Source organism: Balaenoptera musculus, chromosome 4, assembly GCF_009873245.2.
Source record: "Balaenoptera musculus isolate JJ_BM4_2016_0621 chromosome 4, mBalMus1.pri.v3, whole genome shotgun sequence".
Taxonomy (NCBI): domain Eukaryota; kingdom Metazoa; phylum Chordata; class Mammalia; order Artiodactyla; family Balaenopteridae; genus Balaenoptera; species Balaenoptera musculus.
The window spans coordinates 60,940,357-60,960,104 of NC_045788.1; the positions used below are offsets into that span (position 1 = coordinate 60,940,357).

The window sequence follows — 19,748 nt, forward strand, 5'->3', positions numbered from 1 at the left end:
AACAATTATATGCCAATAAAATGGACAACCTAGAAGAAATGGACAAATTCCTAGAACTGTACAGTCTTCCAAGACTGAACAATGAAGAATAGAAAGTATGAACAGATGAATTACCAGTAAAAAAACTGAATCAGTAATAAGAAAAACTCCCAAAACAACAAAGTCCAGGACCAGATCATTTCACAGGTGAATTCTACCAAACATTTAAAGAAGAGTTAACACCTATCCTTCTCAAACCATTCCAAAAAACTGCAGAGGAAGGAATACTTCCTAACTCATTCTATGAGGCCAGCATCACCCTGATACCAAAACCACACAGAGATATCACCAAAAAAGAAAACTACAGGCTAATATCACTGATGAACATAGACGCAAAAATCATCAACAAAAAATTAGCAAACCAAATTCAACAACACATTAAAAGGATCATACACCATGTTCAAGTGGGATTTACCCCATGGATACAAGGATGATTCAATATCCAGAAGTCAATCAATGTGATACACCACGTTAACAAATTAAAGAAGGAAAATCATATGATCATCTCAATAGATGCAGAAAAAGCTTTTGACAAAATTCAACATCCATTTATGATAAAAAAAACTCTCAACAAAGTGGGTACAGAGGGAACACACTTCAACATAATAAAGCCCACAGCTAACTAAAAATAGAGTTACCATATGATCCTGCAATCCCACTCCTGGGCATATATCCAGACAAAACTCTAATTCAAAAGGATACATGCACCCCAATGTTCATTACAGCACTATTTACAATAGCCAAGACATGGAACCAACCTAAATTTCCATCAACAGATGAATGAATAAAGAAGATGTGGTATATATATATACAATGGAATATTACTCAGCCATGAAAAAGAATGAAATAATGCCATTTGCAGTTACATGGATGGACCTAGAGATTATCATACTAAGTGATGTAAGTCAGACAGAGAAAGACAAATATCATATTATATCACTTATATGTGGAATCTAAAAAAATGATACAAATGAACTCGTTTACAAAACAGGAATAGACCCACAGACATAGAAAACAAACTTATGGTTACCAAAGGGGAAAGGGGGGGGAGGGATAAATTAGGAGTTTGGGATTAACATGAACACACTACTATATATAAAATAGATAACCAACAAGAGTTTATTGTATAGCACAGAGAACTATACTCAATATTTTGTAATAACCTATGAGGGAAAAGAATCTGAAAAAGAATAGATATATACATGTATAACTGAATCACTTTGCTGTACACCTGAAACTAACACAACATTGTAAATCACCTACACTTAATTTAAAAAGTAAATATAAAAAAATAAATAAAGCCAGAGCTAACATCATACTCAATGGTAAAAAGCTGAAAGCATTTCCTTCTAAGATCAGGAACAAGATAAGGATGCCCACTCTTGCCACTTTTATTCAACATAATATTGGAAGTCCTAGCCCCAGCAATCAAACAAGAAAAAAAAATTAAAGGAATAAAAATTGGAAAGGAAAAAGTAAAACTCTCACTGTTTGCAGATGACATGATACTATACACAGAAAATCTAAAGATACCACCAGAAAACTACTAGGGTTCATCAATGAATTCAGTAAAGTTGCAGGATACGAAATTAGTATACAGAAATCTGTCGCATTTCTATACACTAACACAAACCATCAGAAATAGAAATTAAGATGACAATCTCATTTACAATTGCATCCAAAAGAATAAAATACCTAGGAATAAATCTAACTAAGGAGGTAAAAGGCCTGTACTCAGAAAACTATTGATATGACACTGATGAAAGAAATTGAAGATGACACAAACAAATGGAAATATATACCATGTTCATGGATTAGAAGAATTAGTATTGTTAAAATGACCATACTACCCAAGGCAATCTACAGATTCAGTACAATCCCTATCAAAATACCAATGGCATTTTCCACAGAACTAGAGCAATTATCTTGTTTGTAATTGATAATACCACTGAGTAAGAACAAATTCCAGATATTTACAATCATTAGCACTGTTAAATTCAAGCAAGAGGCTGTGTTTTGAATGTCTAAAGAAACCTGAATTATCAGAAAAGGGAAAGTGAGCTCTTCTCTGTACAGGATAGATGGCACAAAGGCAGGATATAGCATGGGTATTCTAAAACAATCACTTAAACAAATGAACAAAGAAAAACTGTTACATACACACTAGGTCATTCTACTGGGGAGAAACAATGTCAGACCCCCTGGCTCTTACATAGCAAAGACCAGGAATCGGGCATATTAAATTTTTTTCTGGCTTCTAATATAGTCCATTCAAATTCTCCTGGTATATAAGACTTACTTGCCACTGTCACCATTTATTCATAATAAATCCATGGGGTGCTCTCTAATTTTGAGCCTCAGTTGGGTGCCTAAGGTCTGGTCTCCGAAGGTATCCTTCCTGAGAGCTGTGAAGCAAATCCATCCACCTTGGGCAAGACAGCAGCCCAATAAGACTCCCTACTCTGAACCTCTATCCTTAGAAGTCAAATGAATGATTCCATTTTCCTGATTTGGGGGAGCAATTCCATAGCCAGTCCAGGAAATAACATACCTTATCCTAACTACTCAATCAAAGCAGCACCTTTCCTATTAATACTATTCAAAGCCACTTAAAAACAGGGCCTTTTCCACTGTCTTCATAATAGTAAAAGGCCCAGATCGAACTCACTTCTCTGGCGAGGCTGGTTTCTAAAGCTGCCAGGTTGCTATAATCCCATTCAGTCTTTCAATACAAAGGAGCAAGTCTCATTATAATTCACAGGCCAAATAATAACAATGTCCTCCTTCTCTCTTCCTAAAGTAGAAATGCCTGACAGCATTCTATCAGACAGTGTATTGTAAAAGAGGTACAACTCTTCTCAAAGACTCTTCATCAGGCTTTATGGGAGGAAAATGGACATGGAAGAATTCTTCAAACTTAAATAGGCCTCTGGACAGATTCATTATAGAAAAAGACCTTCAGAAATAGTAAATAATCATAAAATTCACAGTTATGAAATATAGTTCTTGTTACCATCTAATACAAGTACTTTCTCCAATCCCTCTCAGGTAATGAACTCAGAACTATGAGTAAAACAAAGAAACTGCATACAGGAATAGGGTAATAAAAATGCATGCTTAGGGCTTCCCTGGTGGCGCAGTGGTTGAGAATCTGCCTGCCAGTGCAGGGCACACGGGTTCGATCCCTGGTCTGGGAAGATCCCACATGCCGTGGAGCAACTGGGCTCGTGAGCCACAACTACTGAGCCTGCGCGTCTGGAGCCTGTGCTCCGCAACAGGAGAGGCCGCGATAGTGAGAGGCCCGTGCACCGCGATGAAGAGCGGCCCCCGCTCGCCACAACTAGAGAAAGCCCTCCCACAGGTACCAACACGGCTAAAAATAAATAAATAAATTTTTTTAAAAAATGCATGCTTAGTTATACAAATACTGATTTTTTGAAAAACAACTGTGATTTAAAAATAGTTGGCCATCTCTGTGGCTCAGAATATTTCACTAATGCCTTTTCAAACCACTCAGCTACAATCTGTAGCCACTGGAGACAGCTTTCAAAGGAGACCTCAATTCCATGTGCCCAGACATGTAAAAGCAAGAAGATCTGACTGTGAATACAATTCCTAAAGCTGAGGATCATCATTAGTTCCTCACTCTCCCTCTTCCCTCACAACCACCAGTCCTCAGTGCCTGTCTTTCCTGCCCATCCCCTTCTGTCCAGTCCTCCTGCCATCAGGCAGCTCACTCCCTCTTCACTTTGCACCTATCCCAGGGCGGAAGCCCTTAACTGGTCTCCCTGCCCCCTTTCCCCCACTACCTGTGATCCATCCTGCACACCACCACCAAATTCATCTGGTTGCCACTTTCCTCCTCAGAACCTCCAATGGCCTGGCCCTGCTCACTGTGCGTAAACTCCTTAACTTGGTGGAAAACGCCTTGCCCAGTCTGTTCCCCACTGTCTATCCAGCTCTCATTTCTCACTACTATCTGAAAAGGATTTTCACTCTGCTCTGGGCAACCTGGATAGTCTGTAATTCCCCGAACAAACTCTATTTAAAACTTCAAAATCCAGCAGTGGAGTGGGGGCTGGAAATAGAAGCCAAGTCATTTGCTCCAGACACAGCTGGGGAGCATAGAATCTGGATTTCAATCCAGTTTGGCCTGTGTCCAAAGCTCTTAAACACCATCCTGTTCTCTCTCTCTCTCTGAAATGTCCCTCTCTGATTTACCTGTGGAAATCTTATCCATCCTTTAAGCCCACTTCATTCTTGAAGCTTTCCTTGTTTTTTCCTGTCTGAGGTGACTTTTCTCTCTTCTGAGCTCCTATAGCACTTTCTTTGCATATTTCACAAAATATCATGACAACAGAGTCCTGTGATGAATCTCTTGAGATCCAAGATATTGTCTTATGGTCTTTTTGGTCCTTTATGGCACCTAACCTAGCTCCCTACACACTGATGGCACTCAGCAAAGATCTGATAAAAAATGAGCTACTGTGGGAAGCCTTACTGCACTCACCCAACCCAGCCACAATGAGAGATCCTTATTCATTTCAGGCATCGAGCTTTCCTTTCCCTGCCCTGAGTATCCTGCCATTCTCCTCTTCTAGTGCGTCAATTCTTCCTTGTTGTTGTAGGTCATTCCACCTGCCTATAAAATATTGTGCGATCTGGGAAAAGCTCTGGTGCCTGGTAACCACTGTAACATTTAGGAAGATGCAAATTGTGATGAATAGGAATCATAAAAGGAACAGGAGTGGTTTCATTCTTTGGAAACTGAAATGGAAACTGGGAAGCAAAGTTCAGGTCAAATTCTCCTTTCAGACCTTCTTACCCATTGTCTCTGTTTTATGTTGAAAGTAACAAGGGGTGGGGCAGTGAGCAAATAGAAGCAAATGCCAGGAAGAAGAAAGAGCAATAACTGGTCAGACAAATACTCTTTCTCAAGAGACAAACTGCATTCTAGGAAAGGAAAATACTCCCGAGTTCACAAGAGCAGAAAAGGGAAAACAGGCCTAAACAGTAACGTCTTGATTTTTCTCATCTTTTTGGCCTGTGAGATAGGGTTTCTACCCCTCGATGCTTCTCTCTACACTGGGTCACATGGCACTCAATGTCCAGTCCTCAGCATGACTCAGAAAAGGCTGCAAGGACAAGATGAAAATGACACTTTTCATTTAGCACATGACTGCATACGGGGACTCAGTAAAATTAGACAGTGAGTTTACAACAAATATAATGAGAATGGGGAGAAGGCACTTCCACCCGTTACCCACCTCCCTGCTCACCCTCTTCCTTGCTGCTCCTCACAGAAGTTGCTAAACTGATAGGTCAATGTTTGCGGAGGCAATTGAGCCAAAGAGGGAGACAAAGTTCAACTCCCTATAACCCTGGGAGGAAAAGGCAGGAGTGAGGAGTGGGGTTCCCCTCTCTTTGGCAGTGTCCCGCTTCTCACCCTATAACAAATACGCTTTGATTGAGATGAATTATATCAGAACTGGAAATTCCACCAACATCACTTCTTGAGAACCTACTATGTGCTGGGCTAGGAATTAAAAAAAAGAAAATAAGAGGGGGAAAAAAGCATTGGCCCTTACTCTTGACTAGTTCACAGTCTAATGGAAGAAGCAGAAATAATTTCCATGTACTGTGGCATTATACAAGGGGTACACTCAGGGTTCTGTGGAAATAAAGAGTCTGTAAGAGCAGAACTGGGGTCAGGGCAAGTTTCCTTGAAGAAATGAGATCAGACTAAGGGCTGATGATTGTGCAGGAATTAGCCAGGCCTAGAAGGGTGGCAAAGGTGTTCCTGTAGACAGAACCATGTAAGCAAAACCCAGAGATACACAGCATCCTTCCCTCAAACCAACAAAGCCCAAATCCTCCTGTGTCTGCATAATGCATACAATATTCCAGGATCAGAGGCGGAGAACAGGGGAAATGGTGAAATGTAAGTACTGAATTTTGAAGAAGTGCATTAAAAATAAATCCATAGCTTTCTCTGAAGAAGAAGTAAGAAGGGTAAAAAAAAAAACAAAAAACCAAAAAAGAGTGGGTTTGGTTAAAGCAAACTAATCAACTTCCTAATCTCTGCAGGTGGGATCAGACTCCAGGTGGCCTTTCAATCACAGAGTTGGTGTTTACCTCTAAATCATATGAGGCAGATGGAAAGCAAGCAAAACAGCACACCCCTGGCTGTTATGCAGACTCCTAACCACAGAGCAGTTAAGTAACCGACAGTATCCTAAGCAATACAGACCCATGGAGGGTAAGGCCTTTCCTGGCCAAGTCTGCTTTCCGGGAGAATTGGGTTTGGACCCCACGCCCAGCTCCATCTATGTCTATAAAATGTTTGTCACCAATATGAACTCTGTACCACATTCCATCCCTTGGAGATCTGGCTATTTATTGACTTAAGTGGCATAAATATGTGAGACCTGGGCCAGAGAGGTGGAAGTAGCAGATGCCCAAAAACATCTCAGTTTTGGTCTCATTTAGGCACAGTTTTTATTCCTGGACTTTTAGTTTCCTTGCTCTGTGACTTAGTTTCTCCATCTGACAATGACAACTATAAAGTCTACCCCTGAATTCCTTATTTGAGGGAGATAAATTAAATAACTCCTAACATGGCTTGACCTCCCTGAGCAACGGCCAGGTGTCTGAGACGACAGGCCCCAGGAAGCCAGAATCACCTTAATCTAGAGCAATGAACCTGAAGGAACAAGAGCAGCATTAGTGATTCAATCAATTTTTCATTCACTCAACAATGTTTATTAAGTGCTGCGTATGTGCACACCATAATCAAAACCGATACCCGTGTAACTTTGTTTTCTAGTCTCTTTCCACATCCCTGGTCTGTGACTGACGGATAAGCAAAACTGGCTGAGTTATATGCCAGTGTGAGCTCTGCTCAGGGAAGACTCCATCTCACCCCAGCCCTTCCACATGGGAAATTCAGGACAAAGCCAGTGACAAGGAAGGCAGCAGAGCACTGTGTTCAGCTCACCTGGGGATGCTAGTGAGGTAGGTCATGACATTCAGAAAGTCCTCATCTGGGATGTGTTTGAACCCCACAAACTCTGGAAAAGTGATGATGGGGGCACCACCTTTCCCTCGGCCTCCTGCAACAAAAATAGGTGGTCAAGATGTTAGCAAAATGTTTCACATCACACCTCTGCAGGTAAGGGACTTCAGTTAATATCGAGATGTGCATCGGCCACCCCCTTTTCTGTCTACATTATTTCAGAGCAGAATGCAGGAAGGTTGACACTGAACTATTTCGAACAAGTCTCTCTCCTTCATGCTTGCTCAGGGGTGTTGTGAGAATTCAATTTTTGAATCCTTTGAAGATAGCTGCTGTATAAAAGATAACACTGATTTAAATATTTTAGCATAGGTAGAATAGTAAATAATGCCAACACAAATACGTAATATTGCTCTTTATTTTTGTAGTTATTAAATATCAAAGGTAAAAGAGCATGGTGGTTAAGAGAGCTGGCTCTAGAGAATTCCCTGGCGGTCCGGTGGTTAGGACTCTGCACTTCCACTGCAGGGGACAAAGGTTCACTCCCTGGTCAGGGAACTCAGATCCTGCATGCAGTGCGGCGTGGCCAAAAAAAAAAAAAAAAAAAGAGAGAGAGAGTTGGCTCTAAAATCAAACAGGCTTGTTCAAATTCTGCTTTATCACTTAATCTCTATGTGATTTTAAGCAAGACACTTAAATACAAGTTTCCTTATATATACGTATGTATCTATGTCATAGGCATATTACCTGTACCTACCTCAAAAGGTACTGTGAGGATTAAGTGAGAATATATATGAAAAGCACTTTAGCAGAGTGTTTATTATTATATAAGTGCTCAATAAATGTTAACCATTATTATGGTCATTATTCTTGCAAGGAAGCAATAATCAGCTGCCCTTCAGTAACTCTTACAAGGGAATATAAGACATCCCTGTGAGAACAAAAGTGTAAAATTAATATTCAAATATTTAATTCATTGGAGCAGAGGCCACCAGATTAAATTAAACAGACTGTATTTCTCAATCTCTTTGCCCCTAGATGTACCCACATGACTATGTTCCAGCCCCATGGTTCCCAAACAGGGAACCACAGTGAACTCACAAAACCACCATGAACATTTTAAATTGGGGGGGAAAACAGCAATAATTGGCATCTGTCAGATGCCTTGCTTGCTACTAGCTTGAGGTAGTTCAGAATTTCAATATCAAACCGTGCAGTATTCTTTTGAATGGCATTGCATCTTTGGGAAGTTGGGGGTTTGGTGGCTGCTGGGATAAAAAGCAAGTGCAGGGCTTCCCTGGTGGCGCAGTGGTTAAGAATCCGCCTGCCAATGCAGGAGACACGGGTTCGAGCCCTGGTCTGGGAAGACCCCACATGCCGCGGAGCAACTAAGCCTGTCCGCCACAACGACTGAGCCTGTGCTCTAGAGTCCACGAGCCACAACTACTGAGCCCGTGTGCCACAACTACTGAAGCCCAGTTGCCTAGAGCCTGTGCTCCACAACAAGAGAAGCCACCTCAATGAGAAGCCTGCACACAGCAACAAAGAGTAGCCCCCGCTCGCCGCAACTATAGAAAGCCCAAGCGCAGCAACGAAGACCCAATGCAGCCAAAAATAAATAAATAAAAAATAAATAAAAAAATTTTTTTAATTTAAAAAATACAGCAAGTGCAGTATGAAAATCAATGTGGAACAGGAAATGCAGGTGGTGATGTCTAGACTGATTCCAAGGTTTGAGATAATTGTGGTTCTCTAAGAATGAAAGTTAAATATTACTTTTTCTTTCAACTGTGTGTATTTATTTTTTCAAACGGCTACTAAGTTGTCAGGACATACAGACTTAAGTTGTTTTGACTGTTAGGTATTGCTTTTGGCCAAAAAGGGCCGTGAAAAAATGACTGAGCTGCTAAGGCACCGAGGACTAAGAAACTTGGAGCACTTGTACCCTAGGCAGAGGGACATGAGCTGAAGTGCTGGGAGCACCTTCCAGGCTATGCCCGTGGAGGGGGGCTACTTTCAGTGGAACACGGCTCCCAAGTGAAGTTAACTACAAATGACCACACGTATTCCACACATCTAATGAAAGAGGCATCAGTGCAGGGTGTGGTTTAATGAGGACTGCGTGATTACTGAGGGTGTGGGATCAATGAAGAAACTACGGAAAAGGGAGACTCAGAGAAGCAAAGGCAGGCAGCTATCCTAAGGAGAGAGGGTCCTGGCCCAAAACCTCGAGAATCCAGGCCATGTCGCCAGTCTACCTGATGACACCACCATTAGGATCATCCAACCCACTCCGCTGCTCTGGGTCCACACCTGGTATCTTCTGCTTACACTCTGCTGTTCCATGTAAATTTGTTTCAAGGGAGAGAACGTGCTACTGAGCAAACACGAGTATTTGTATCATGTAAAGAGTAAGTCAGCATTGTGGTTTTTCTACACAAGTCTCTTATAAGTATTGTTAATGTGAGTCTTGGGCTTTCAGAGACCAATCACTGTGATATTTGTCTGGATGACCAGTCATTCTTCTCCAGGAAATGCCTCTTTATTAATCCTGTATACTTATTTTAAATTAAAAAAAAAGATACCTGCAGATTAGTTGTTTGACAAGATTGAGTCACCTCGTTATGTTGACTGAAAACAATTTAGATCAGGATACTATCAGTTTTCAACTAATAAATATTCTTCCTCTTTCTAGTTTTACAATCATAGGAAGCTTCAGAGAAATGTGAATTAAGAAAAGTTACGTCTCGGGTAAGGCTAAATTTAGATGCATTATAACACTGTACTAATTGTACAAACAATATTTGCCAAGAGAATGGCTAAAATATTTCAAGGAACCAAAACACTGTAAAATATTTATAAGGATATGATTATACCATTTCATGATTTAACCTTTTCATTAACTATAATGAAAGGTATTCATGCCTAAATGGAGAAAGATGGGTAGAGTTTTCTCGTATCTTGGTTCATACTGATACTGAGCACCAGAGAGGCCTAAGGTTAACGGGGGACACCACGTGCTGTTGAACTTTAGTCTGCTAGTCTTAGAGACAGAAGCACCAAGGAAAAGAAGCTGAGCCTCCATCCACAACAAGGCATTCAGTGCCACCTTGCGAGGAAACGTGGAAATGCAAAAGGAAGAAAGATTGTGCAAAGAAGCCCTGTTCAAGGAAGGTAAAGAAAACCAGACTCCTTGGAACTAAGTATTGTACAATGGTGACTTAATAAAATAAACATCACGCCTCCTGGTATTATTTCTACCTATACCTTAAATGCTAGCTTTACTGCAGAAAGCACTAGCAAGTGCTTGGGATACATAAGACCATTCCCATAAGGATCTGGGTGTTGGCTGGCATAAAGACTTGCATCATTTAGAGGAGAATTTGGAACATTGGGAAATCCTATAGGAAGATGGTGAAGAGCAACAGTGGGAGAGAGAGTGAAGTGGTTACTGCTATTTGCCTCCCAGTGTCTATTTTCCCTTTCTCTTCCCCAAAAGAACTGACTTTAGCCAGGGAAAATGGGAGCACCACTCACTGGGAGGCACCTGGGAAATCTCAGGGCCTGGGATACTAAATAATCTGACCTATGTAATAAAGAATTGTCCCACATCTTGTTTGATTTCCGAATGTCTTACCAGAAACTCAGTATATTAAAAAATACATTTATATATCTGATCCTAGACTCTTTGTTTTACATACAATCATAAAGTGTTTAAAAATATTTTTCCAGTTTTATTGAGATATAATTGACATACAACACTGTATTGGTCTAAGGTGTACAAAATTGATTTCAGTTAACATCCATCATCTCACATAGTTACACATTTTTTTCTTGTGGTGAAAACTTTTAAGATCTACCCTCTTGGCAATTTTCAAATATACAGTATTATTAACTATAGTCACCACGCTATACATTATATCCCCAGAACTTATTTATTTTCTATCTGGAAGTTTGTACCTTTTAACCACCTTTACCCATTTTCCCCACTCCACACCCACCTTTGATAACCACCAACATGTCCTCTGTTCCTATGAGCTCAGCTTTTAGGTTCCACCTCTAGGTAAGATCATAAAGTATTTGTCTTTCTCTGTCTGACTTATTTCCCATAGCATAGGTCCACCCATGCTGTCACAAATCATAAAATATTTTTAAAGGGTTTCAATATATACTGAATTTTCCAGAAATTGCAACAACCCCATAAATTGACAGAAGATACTTTACCACCTTGTTCAGAACTTTGTCAACAATTGTTTACAATTTTAGAAAACTACTACAGTTAAGGCCACTCAGGATGTCTGGTCACCCATACCACATCCCAGCATTTGCACCTGCTACATTCATGGTGACTCCATGTACAGGGGCAAGCACCTGACTACTTCATTATTTTTTCTAGAATAGCTGGAAATACATACTGAAATACATATTATTTTACTATTGTTTCCTTTTCTTTCTCCTTCACATTACAACTCTCTTTTACATTTAATTTTTAAATTTTTTTAAGTATATGCATAAATAAGTAGGGGGTGGCTGTTCACCCTCTGGGCACACAGCTAAACTACATTTCCCAGCTTCCTTTGCAGTTAAGTGTATCCACATGACAGAGCTGGGTTCAAGTCAATGGAATGTGGTGCGTACTCTTACTGAGCCGAGGCTTTTAAGAAGTGGTATGCTGTCTTTCCCTGTCTTTATCTTCCCTGTATTATCTTCCTGGATGTAGATAATAAGAAAGACACAAAATGGATAATATCAGTAAGAGTCACAAAGTGAAAGGAGGCTTCATTCATGAACGTGAAGAAAAGTTGTCTGCTGACCATATATACATGCTGAACATATATGCTGGACTGTTTCAAGAGTAAGAACTAAATTCCTACTGTGTTCGTTTGAGCCACTATACATACACTTCGGAGTCTATTTGTTATAGCTCTTTATCCCACCCTAACTAATGCAGATTACTACAGTATCTATACATTTCATTTCAGGATGGTGAGGGGCAATACAAATTATTTGTTATAAAAAAAAGAGGCATTTGGGACTTCCCTGGTGGTGCAGTGGTTAAGAATCCGCCTGCCAATGCAGGGGACACAGGTTCAAGCCCTGGTCCAGGAAGATACCACATGCCACAGAGCAACTAAGCCCGTGCGCAACAACTACTGAGCCTGTGCTCTAGAGCCCACGAGCCACAACTACTGAAGCCCATGTGCCACAACTACTGAAGCCCGCGCGCCTAGAGCCCATGCTCCGCAACAAAAGAAGCTACCGCAATGAGAAGCCTGCGCACTGCAACAAAGAGTAGCCCCCGCTCGCCGCAGCTAGAGAAAGCCTGCACACGGCAACGAAGACCCAACGCAGCCAAAAATAAATAAATAAATTTATAAAAAAAAAAAGAGGCCTTTGGTCCAACGTGATTGAGAATCATTTCTGTAGCCTGCAGTGCCCAATACAATAGCCACTAGACACATGTGCCTGCTGAGCCCTTGACATGTGACCAGTCCAAACTGAGGTGTGCTGTAAGTGGAAAATACAAACTATCAACAGATTTCTAAGACTTAGTACAAAAAAGTAAAATACCTCATTAATAATTTTGAATACTGATCATATGTTGGAACAATATTTTAGCTATACTGGGTCAAATAAAATTATTAAAATTGATTTCCTAAAAAAGATAAATAAATAAAAGAATCGTGAGTCAGGGGGCTGGGAATTTGTTGTAACTGACATCGGCCTAACCTAAAAACCACATTATTGAAGTGTGTAAGCCTTCAGAGAGTGCTTCCTCCTGCTATTATTTTAAAAGGGATTCAAATTATTATTGTTTGGAAAACTAAATATGGAAATGAGTACGGAACAATATAAACTGGCTATAGATAACTTCTGCTAGTGCTTGGGTATATGTTATATATGTCCAGTAATTTTTCATTATATGTGCATATAATGATGCATTCTATAATCCCACATCTGCCTCTTTATCCTACTTATTCTTTCCTAATATAATTAAATAATTTTGAAAACATTAAATAAATGTTTAATGCTCAAAAAAATTAAATAAATAAATAAAATTAATTTCCTGTGTTCCTTTTTGCCTTTTTAATATGGTTACCACAAAATTTTAAAGTACATATGTGGGTCACATTATATTTCTATTACACAGCACTGCTCTAGACCTTCTAGCAGTGGTTCTCATTTCCCAGGTGCCAAGTTACTAGCTCCACCCCTGACTTAGCAGGTTCCAGTCTTTTTTGTTGATGGTTGTCGATAGCTGTGATTTTGGTGTTTTCATGAGAGGAGGTGAGCTCAAGTCTGTCATCTCTGACTTAGATACCAGTTTTAACTCTGCTCACTTCCTTGGTTTGACATTCTCCATTGTTTCAGGTGAGAACTTCCCACTTGCCCCCAGGAACTCCACCTCTACCAAACCTGGGCTCCACTGTTGTGCAAATGCTGGCAGATGTCGGACTCCACAAGCCTAAGAGTACTTCATGCCTTCATTATTAATTATTTCTAAAAGGATTAAAGGTGTTGAGAGAAACAGAGTCAGAGACAGAGAGAGAGACAGAAAGAGAGAGAAATTCAGGCAGTAATTCCAAGAGGGAAAATAACCATTAAAAGAAAAATAAAAGGATAATTCCTCATAATTAAAGGAAAGGCATTATGGCAGACACTGGTAAATGGCTAATTTATTCCCAACCTCCCTCTTCCCTGACCACCTTCTACTGTGGTGGTTAAAAAGCTAAATGTTTGCCTTCTCAGACTCCCTTGCTGCTAGGAATGGCTACATCACATAGTTCTGGAATGAGACATAAGCAGAAGTCTACCAAGAACTTCTAGGAAAGTTACTGCTCTCTTGGCAAAAGGAACAGAAGAAACCATCACTGCTCCTTTTCCTTCTTCCTGCTTTGGACACAGACTTGATGTCTGGCGCTGTAGTAACCATCTTGGGGTCAAGACTTTAAAAACAAGAGAAACATCAAGAGAATCACTAAGATGCCAGCCTAAATGTTGTTGAGCCACTCATCAATACCAAGAATTTCTACCTCCAGACCTCTTGTTATAGACTTTAAAAAACAAACAAACGTGTCCTATAGGCTAAGTTCTCTTGTAGCCAGATACTATGCTAAGCACTATCCTTAAAACAACCCACTTTACAGATGAGAAACCCTGTTCAGAGCAACCTACTAATTGTGTTGAAATATGAACCTAGATGGTCTGAGTCCAAAGCCTAGAGTGTTTTCATCACACTAACCTGATTATATTCTCTTGTTTCCTAGCTAAGCCATGAACTTAGAAATATCCCAAGTTCATTGGGAACATGCAAGTTGTCTTCCAAGGTCAGAGCCACCAGATACCCTAGCCCTGGTCACTATCCAATTCCTGCTGATGGCCCTGCTCACTGGCCTCGCCATCCAGAGGCTTCAAACCATCGGGTCACAAATCTGGGTCAGGCATCATGCAATGAGCCCTGCTCTTCCACCAGCCAGGGGAGCACACTCACAAAACACAGCAGGCCAGGTACCTGGGGCCTCACTGAGAAAAAGGTTCCATCCTCTCTTTCCCAGCATGCCTGGTTGATGGGGCCTCTGGCTCTCTCCAGATCTCAGTGGAATCTATAGAAAAGTCTGCAGCTGGAACATCTTCACCCTGCTTGTCTGAATCAGGACAAGGAAAACTGCTGTGACCCAGAGCAGATGCCACAGCTGAACTGCCACAGCCATGGGAAAAGACCTAATTGCAGAGATTTCTGTTTTACAACTACAACTACACAGGCCCCCACGATAGCCTTGTTGCTGACGTTTGCTGCCTCTGCCAGGTGAAGAGGGACAGTTAAAGATGAAAAGCAGGACTGCTGATTGCAAAAAAGCGCTGACTCGGAGAACCCCATGGCTACTGATAATATTCCTGACCTGTAGTGTTGCAAATGCTATCACAGCTAATCCATGCTTCTCTCTCATAAGAAGGTCAAACTTGAGGCAACAAGCTGACAAAAGAAGCTCAGGAATGAAAGGACTGTCTTTGCCACAAACTGCCTTTCCTAAAGCAGAGGTGTCCTCTTGGTCCAGTGTGAGTTTTCAGTTCTATGTTCTGCATTAAAGAGTGACAACTGTCTCTATTCCTGACTTAATTGTGGCATTATACACGATATTCACTGTATGGTTTTGGTCCCTTATAAAAATGCTGTCATACTGAAAATTATTTTTGGTAATATAACCCTAAAATAAACATTTTTATGGATTAAAATATATCAGGAAAAAAGAGCAAACATTTAGTTGGCAGTTGCAATACTAAGCATTTTTCATACATTATGTCTTTAATCCTCAAAATTATGATGATCCCATTCATTACACAAGTGAGGAAAGTGAAGCTTAGACAAGTAAATTACCCAACACGATACAGCTAGTCAATAGCAGAATCTAAACCCATACATAGGGCTGCCTGGCACCAGTTTATGATTTTCACTATACTGCCTCTAAGAAATAAGCATAGAAAGAAATGCCTCAATATTACTCAAAGAGATAACTTTGGATATTTAAATGTATCAATCAGTCAGTGGATTCCGCCCCCAGATGAGTCACTGGGCGATCTTATATGCCAGAATCATGTTCTGAGTTGAGGCATTAGAGTTTTGGTGTAAGACTATAGGAATCCACCCCACCCACCCCATCATCCATTCCAGACCTTAATGCATGCCGGCCTTGGGCCTTCTGTGACATAGGGCCATAGCAGCAGTTGCCAGAAACCCAGAGACAGTTTTCCATGCTGCCTTTTGTTGTGCACTATCCTAGGCTCACTGTGGGAAGCTATGACACTTCACCTGCAGGAGGCTGGCTAGACACTCCCACCAGGGTCAAGACAGTGGTGCCTAGACTGGGGATGTGGGGAGCCTCACAGGACAAAGCAGGAGGACTTGGATAATTTCAACCTCAGCATGTATTATGTTCCGGTCTCTGTTCTAAGCATTAGCAATACAGGCAGAAATTTTTTAAATGAGAACCCCGTATTTACGGAGCTTTCAGTGACTATCTGAGCAATGAGCAATGACCAATGTGAAGGAAAGACCAGAGAATTCCCCAGAATGTTCTGCATTGTGTAAGATGCCCCCACCTAGGATATAACTCTGAGATGGGGAGAGGTATCCTAATAATGGAAATTGCATTTCTCTCAAACTCAGTAGTATGAGGAGTTTGAGGCAGACTAAATAAGATTTAGAGAAAGTAAAGAAATGTGACTTTTTTTACATCCCATATGGTAGAGTAAAATTCATACCAACTACACATTCTCTCTGTGATACAACTAAGATGACTTTGTTGCTTTTTTCATAACAGATGTAAAAGGAGAGAGTGACTTGCCATCTTATTCCTCTGTGATATGTGCTGAGGACATCTACTCTCACTACCCCATGCTTCCAAGAAAGGTCTAACTATAATTTAGGGTTTGGTCTATACCTCCAGTTTCAGTAATTAAAGTCATGTCACCCTGGGCTAAGGGAATAAAAAAGAATAGTATTCTAGTAATGGCAACTTTTCAGGGTTGTGCCTAGGCTCAGAAAATTTCTAGCCTTTGATTCATATTAGCCTCTCTTTATTCCCAATCAAATGCTTAATGGAAATCAATGTATTAAAATTAGATCCGTAAGAGCTAAGAGTAAAAGACAAATCTGTCAGAGAACAAATAACCTCAGCACTGTTCATGAGCCCTGAAAACCAAGACTCTCTTAAGGTTGGATCTTGGTGGAACATCCAACAAGAATATTGGAAGAACATCATGGTGACAGCTATGTCAGTAGTTATTTCTTTTTCCTTCCTCAAAATCTTTTCAGCTCTGTTCTTTACAACCTCAAAGAAATGTACTCCCTTGGGAAAGATCAAATTTCACCCAACAGCAAAAGAAGTAACATCTATGAGATGCCACCCTCCTCCCGCTCAATAATCCTCAGCTCATTCTAGTCCTGGGTGAGGCTTAAGGGATGACTGAGACTTGAGCGTAATGTTAATCAAGTTCAAGAGGCTGGGCCCTCCCAGCAAGACCTCCCAACAAAATCTAGAAATGCAAATGAATTTGCCCCTTACCTGAAAGAATGGCAAATTGTCTGTGAAGTTGTTCAATTATATCCACTGCCAACAAGGGCCTGATTTCCTGCTGCATAATTTCATCTGCACAAATGAAACACAAATTAGGTTAAATCCTTGCAAATTATAAAGAGAATTTAAAGGAAGAAAGGGAAGTTCCACTACTAGGGAAGTCTGGAACTTACCAAGATATGGTTATGGGCACATTATTCTCTTGAGAACTCAATTCCTGAAGCAGGGATGGATCTGGGTTTTGTGTGGTTTGACACTTATACACATGAGCACGGGACATTTCTAGTGCCTCTCCCAAGGTTCTGGGAGGGGTCAGTGCAAGGAAGAGGCCCTGAAGCTTAAGCTTCAGTAGCTTCACAGTAAACCTGCTGGGATGGTCTCATTACCAAGGGAAGTGCTTAGGGATCTGCCCATTCCTTTGGGTCTGCAGAAGGACATTTTAAACACAAACAATGTAAGTTACCAGAGTTCGTCTCAAACTGGGTCAGAAAATCAATCTGGGGCTTATGAAGGTTCTTTTGTTTTTATTCCTTCCCTCACTTTCTTCCTTTTTGTCTTTCTCTTAGTCACCTCCATTCCTTTTTTTCCCCTTCCAGAATACTTCAAGGAGCCTCTTCCCACTGCCAAACATGTTTAACGAAGCACACTCCATTTTGCTAAATAAAGATGCTCCTTACTGAATAAAAGGTTACAGGTTCCCAAAGCAAAAATTCAAACCTTTCAAGCACAAACCTACAAATGTCCTCTAACCACAACGAGTGATTTATAAGCACTAAGATTTGCATTCTATCCATTTGGGGAAAGGGTACTAGAGAGAGGGGAAGAAGACTGAGTGGCATCTCTTAGCCTGGGCTGGAAAGGGGAAGGCATTTTCATGCTCTCTCTGCCTACAGTATTATTATCCTCATTTAACGATTTGCCAAGGAACCTCAAAAAATGAACTAGTTATTGTTTCTACAGCAGTTAAACATCAGGTTGGATTAAGGCACAAACCAAATAGCCTTGTATGCTGATGTGAAACAGGTATCACCTATTGTTTTGGCATGGAGCCAGGTTAATGTGACATTCTAATATTGATCAATCAGAAAGTAATATTTGGGAAGCTCCTCCCAGAGCCTTGGTTTCCACTTCTTAGCTTTGGTGTAAAGGTTGCAGGAGACGATGCATACGGAGATGTACATAGTAGGTGCTAAGTAAACGCTAGTTACATTCATCACTCTGGAAAGACCTTGCCTATATTTGCTTTCTGAAAGTCTCCTAAGGGGGGGGGGGGGGCAAGTGCCACTCAAACCCCAAGCCGCTTTTCAGTGAATTCTACCACTTTTTCTGGAGGAAAGGACTTTCCACTGTGAATTCACTACAAATTCAAAGACCCCCGAATCACTGCTACAGGTGTTGCCTCTTACAACCTGCCTGTATACAATGATGACACTGTAGTTATATTTTACGAAAAAAGAAGGGCCTTCTCTGTTAGATACACAAAGTAAAGCCTCTAACAGTAAAAAGATATGAAGTCTGAGATCTGCTTAAAAATATTCCAGAATCCCCTTCTGCCAAAAACATACAGGGAGCAGGAAATGGCGGGCGGGGGTTGGGGGAGATGAAACCAGATTGACAAAATGCGGATAATTGTTGAAACTCGTTGATGGGTCCTTGGTAGTTCATTATAAAATTCTTTTGCATATGTTTCAAATTTTCCATAATAAAATTTAAATTACAAATGGATAAGAAAATAGAAAGTTTAAGCATAAACAGGAGTTACGTAACTGAAGAGTTTTTCAGAACACAATCTCCCAGTGGTCTGGGAAAGTGGCATACTCAAAAATACAGCTGGTTTATTATTTTTCCATACTCAAAATACAGCTGGTTTATTAAGGGACAATGACCCCAAAGAAAAACCAATATCATAAGATGCAATTTATTGTCATTGTACCTCAATATCTGAGATGTGCTTTAAAGTAAACATTTTAAATTAAAGAGGTAAGATCTGAAAGAAACAACAGAAGTGAGTTAAGCTAACCATCCCCCTCCACGGTCCCATCTTTTTTTTTTTTTTTTTTTTATAAATTTATTTATTTATTTATTTTAGCTGTGTTGGGTCTTCGTTTCTGTGCGAGGGCCTTCTCCAACTGCGGCAAGCGGGGGCCACTCCCCATCGCGGTGCGCGGGCCTCTCACCATCGCGGCCTCTCCCGCTGCGGAGCACCGGCTCCAGACGCGCAGGCTCAGCAGTTGTGGCTCACGGATCCAGCTGCTCCGCGGCATGTGGGATCCTCCCAGACCAGTGCTCGAACCCGTGTCCCCTGCATTGGCAGGCAGACTCTCAACCACTGCGCCACCAGGGAAGCCCCCCCCATCTTATTTTTTAAATGAAGAAACGGAGAGATTGTGACCTTGCCTGTGGTCACACAATAATTTAAGTGTGGAGCCTGGGTCAGCCCTGGATCACTTGACTCTAAGAGGGCAAACGTGATGGAGTTTCTAGACCCCTGGCCTTGAGGAGCGTTGGCTTCTACCACCCAAGACGTTGACTAGTGTCTCTCATCTTGGGAATCTGTGGAGGATTGTCCAGCCTTCCAACAGAGACATTTTCACCTGCCTCCTGTGGTTACCAAAGGA

At 41.0% G+C, this 19,748-nt stretch overlaps 1 protein-coding gene across 3 annotated transcripts in view; it reads right to left on the reverse strand.

The window, feature by feature from the left end:
* Positions 1-19,748, reverse strand: part of MCF2L2 (MCF.2 cell line derived transforming sequence-like 2) — a 245,936-nt gene that overhangs the window by 186,154 nt on the left and 40,034 nt on the right. For 2 of the 3 annotated variants that reach the window (XM_036850441.1, XM_036850442.1), the window contains exons 2-3: positions 17,119-17,202; positions 7,037-7,151 (exon numbers count right to left, since the gene is read on the reverse strand). In XM_036850441.1, the coding sequence (XP_036706336.1) occupies positions 7,037-7,151; positions 17,119-17,202 (199 nt within the window). Of the gene's footprint in view, positions 1-7,036; positions 7,152-17,118; positions 17,215-19,748 lie in introns of those variants that run through there. The other variant, XM_036850443.1, reaches the window with a different exon arrangement.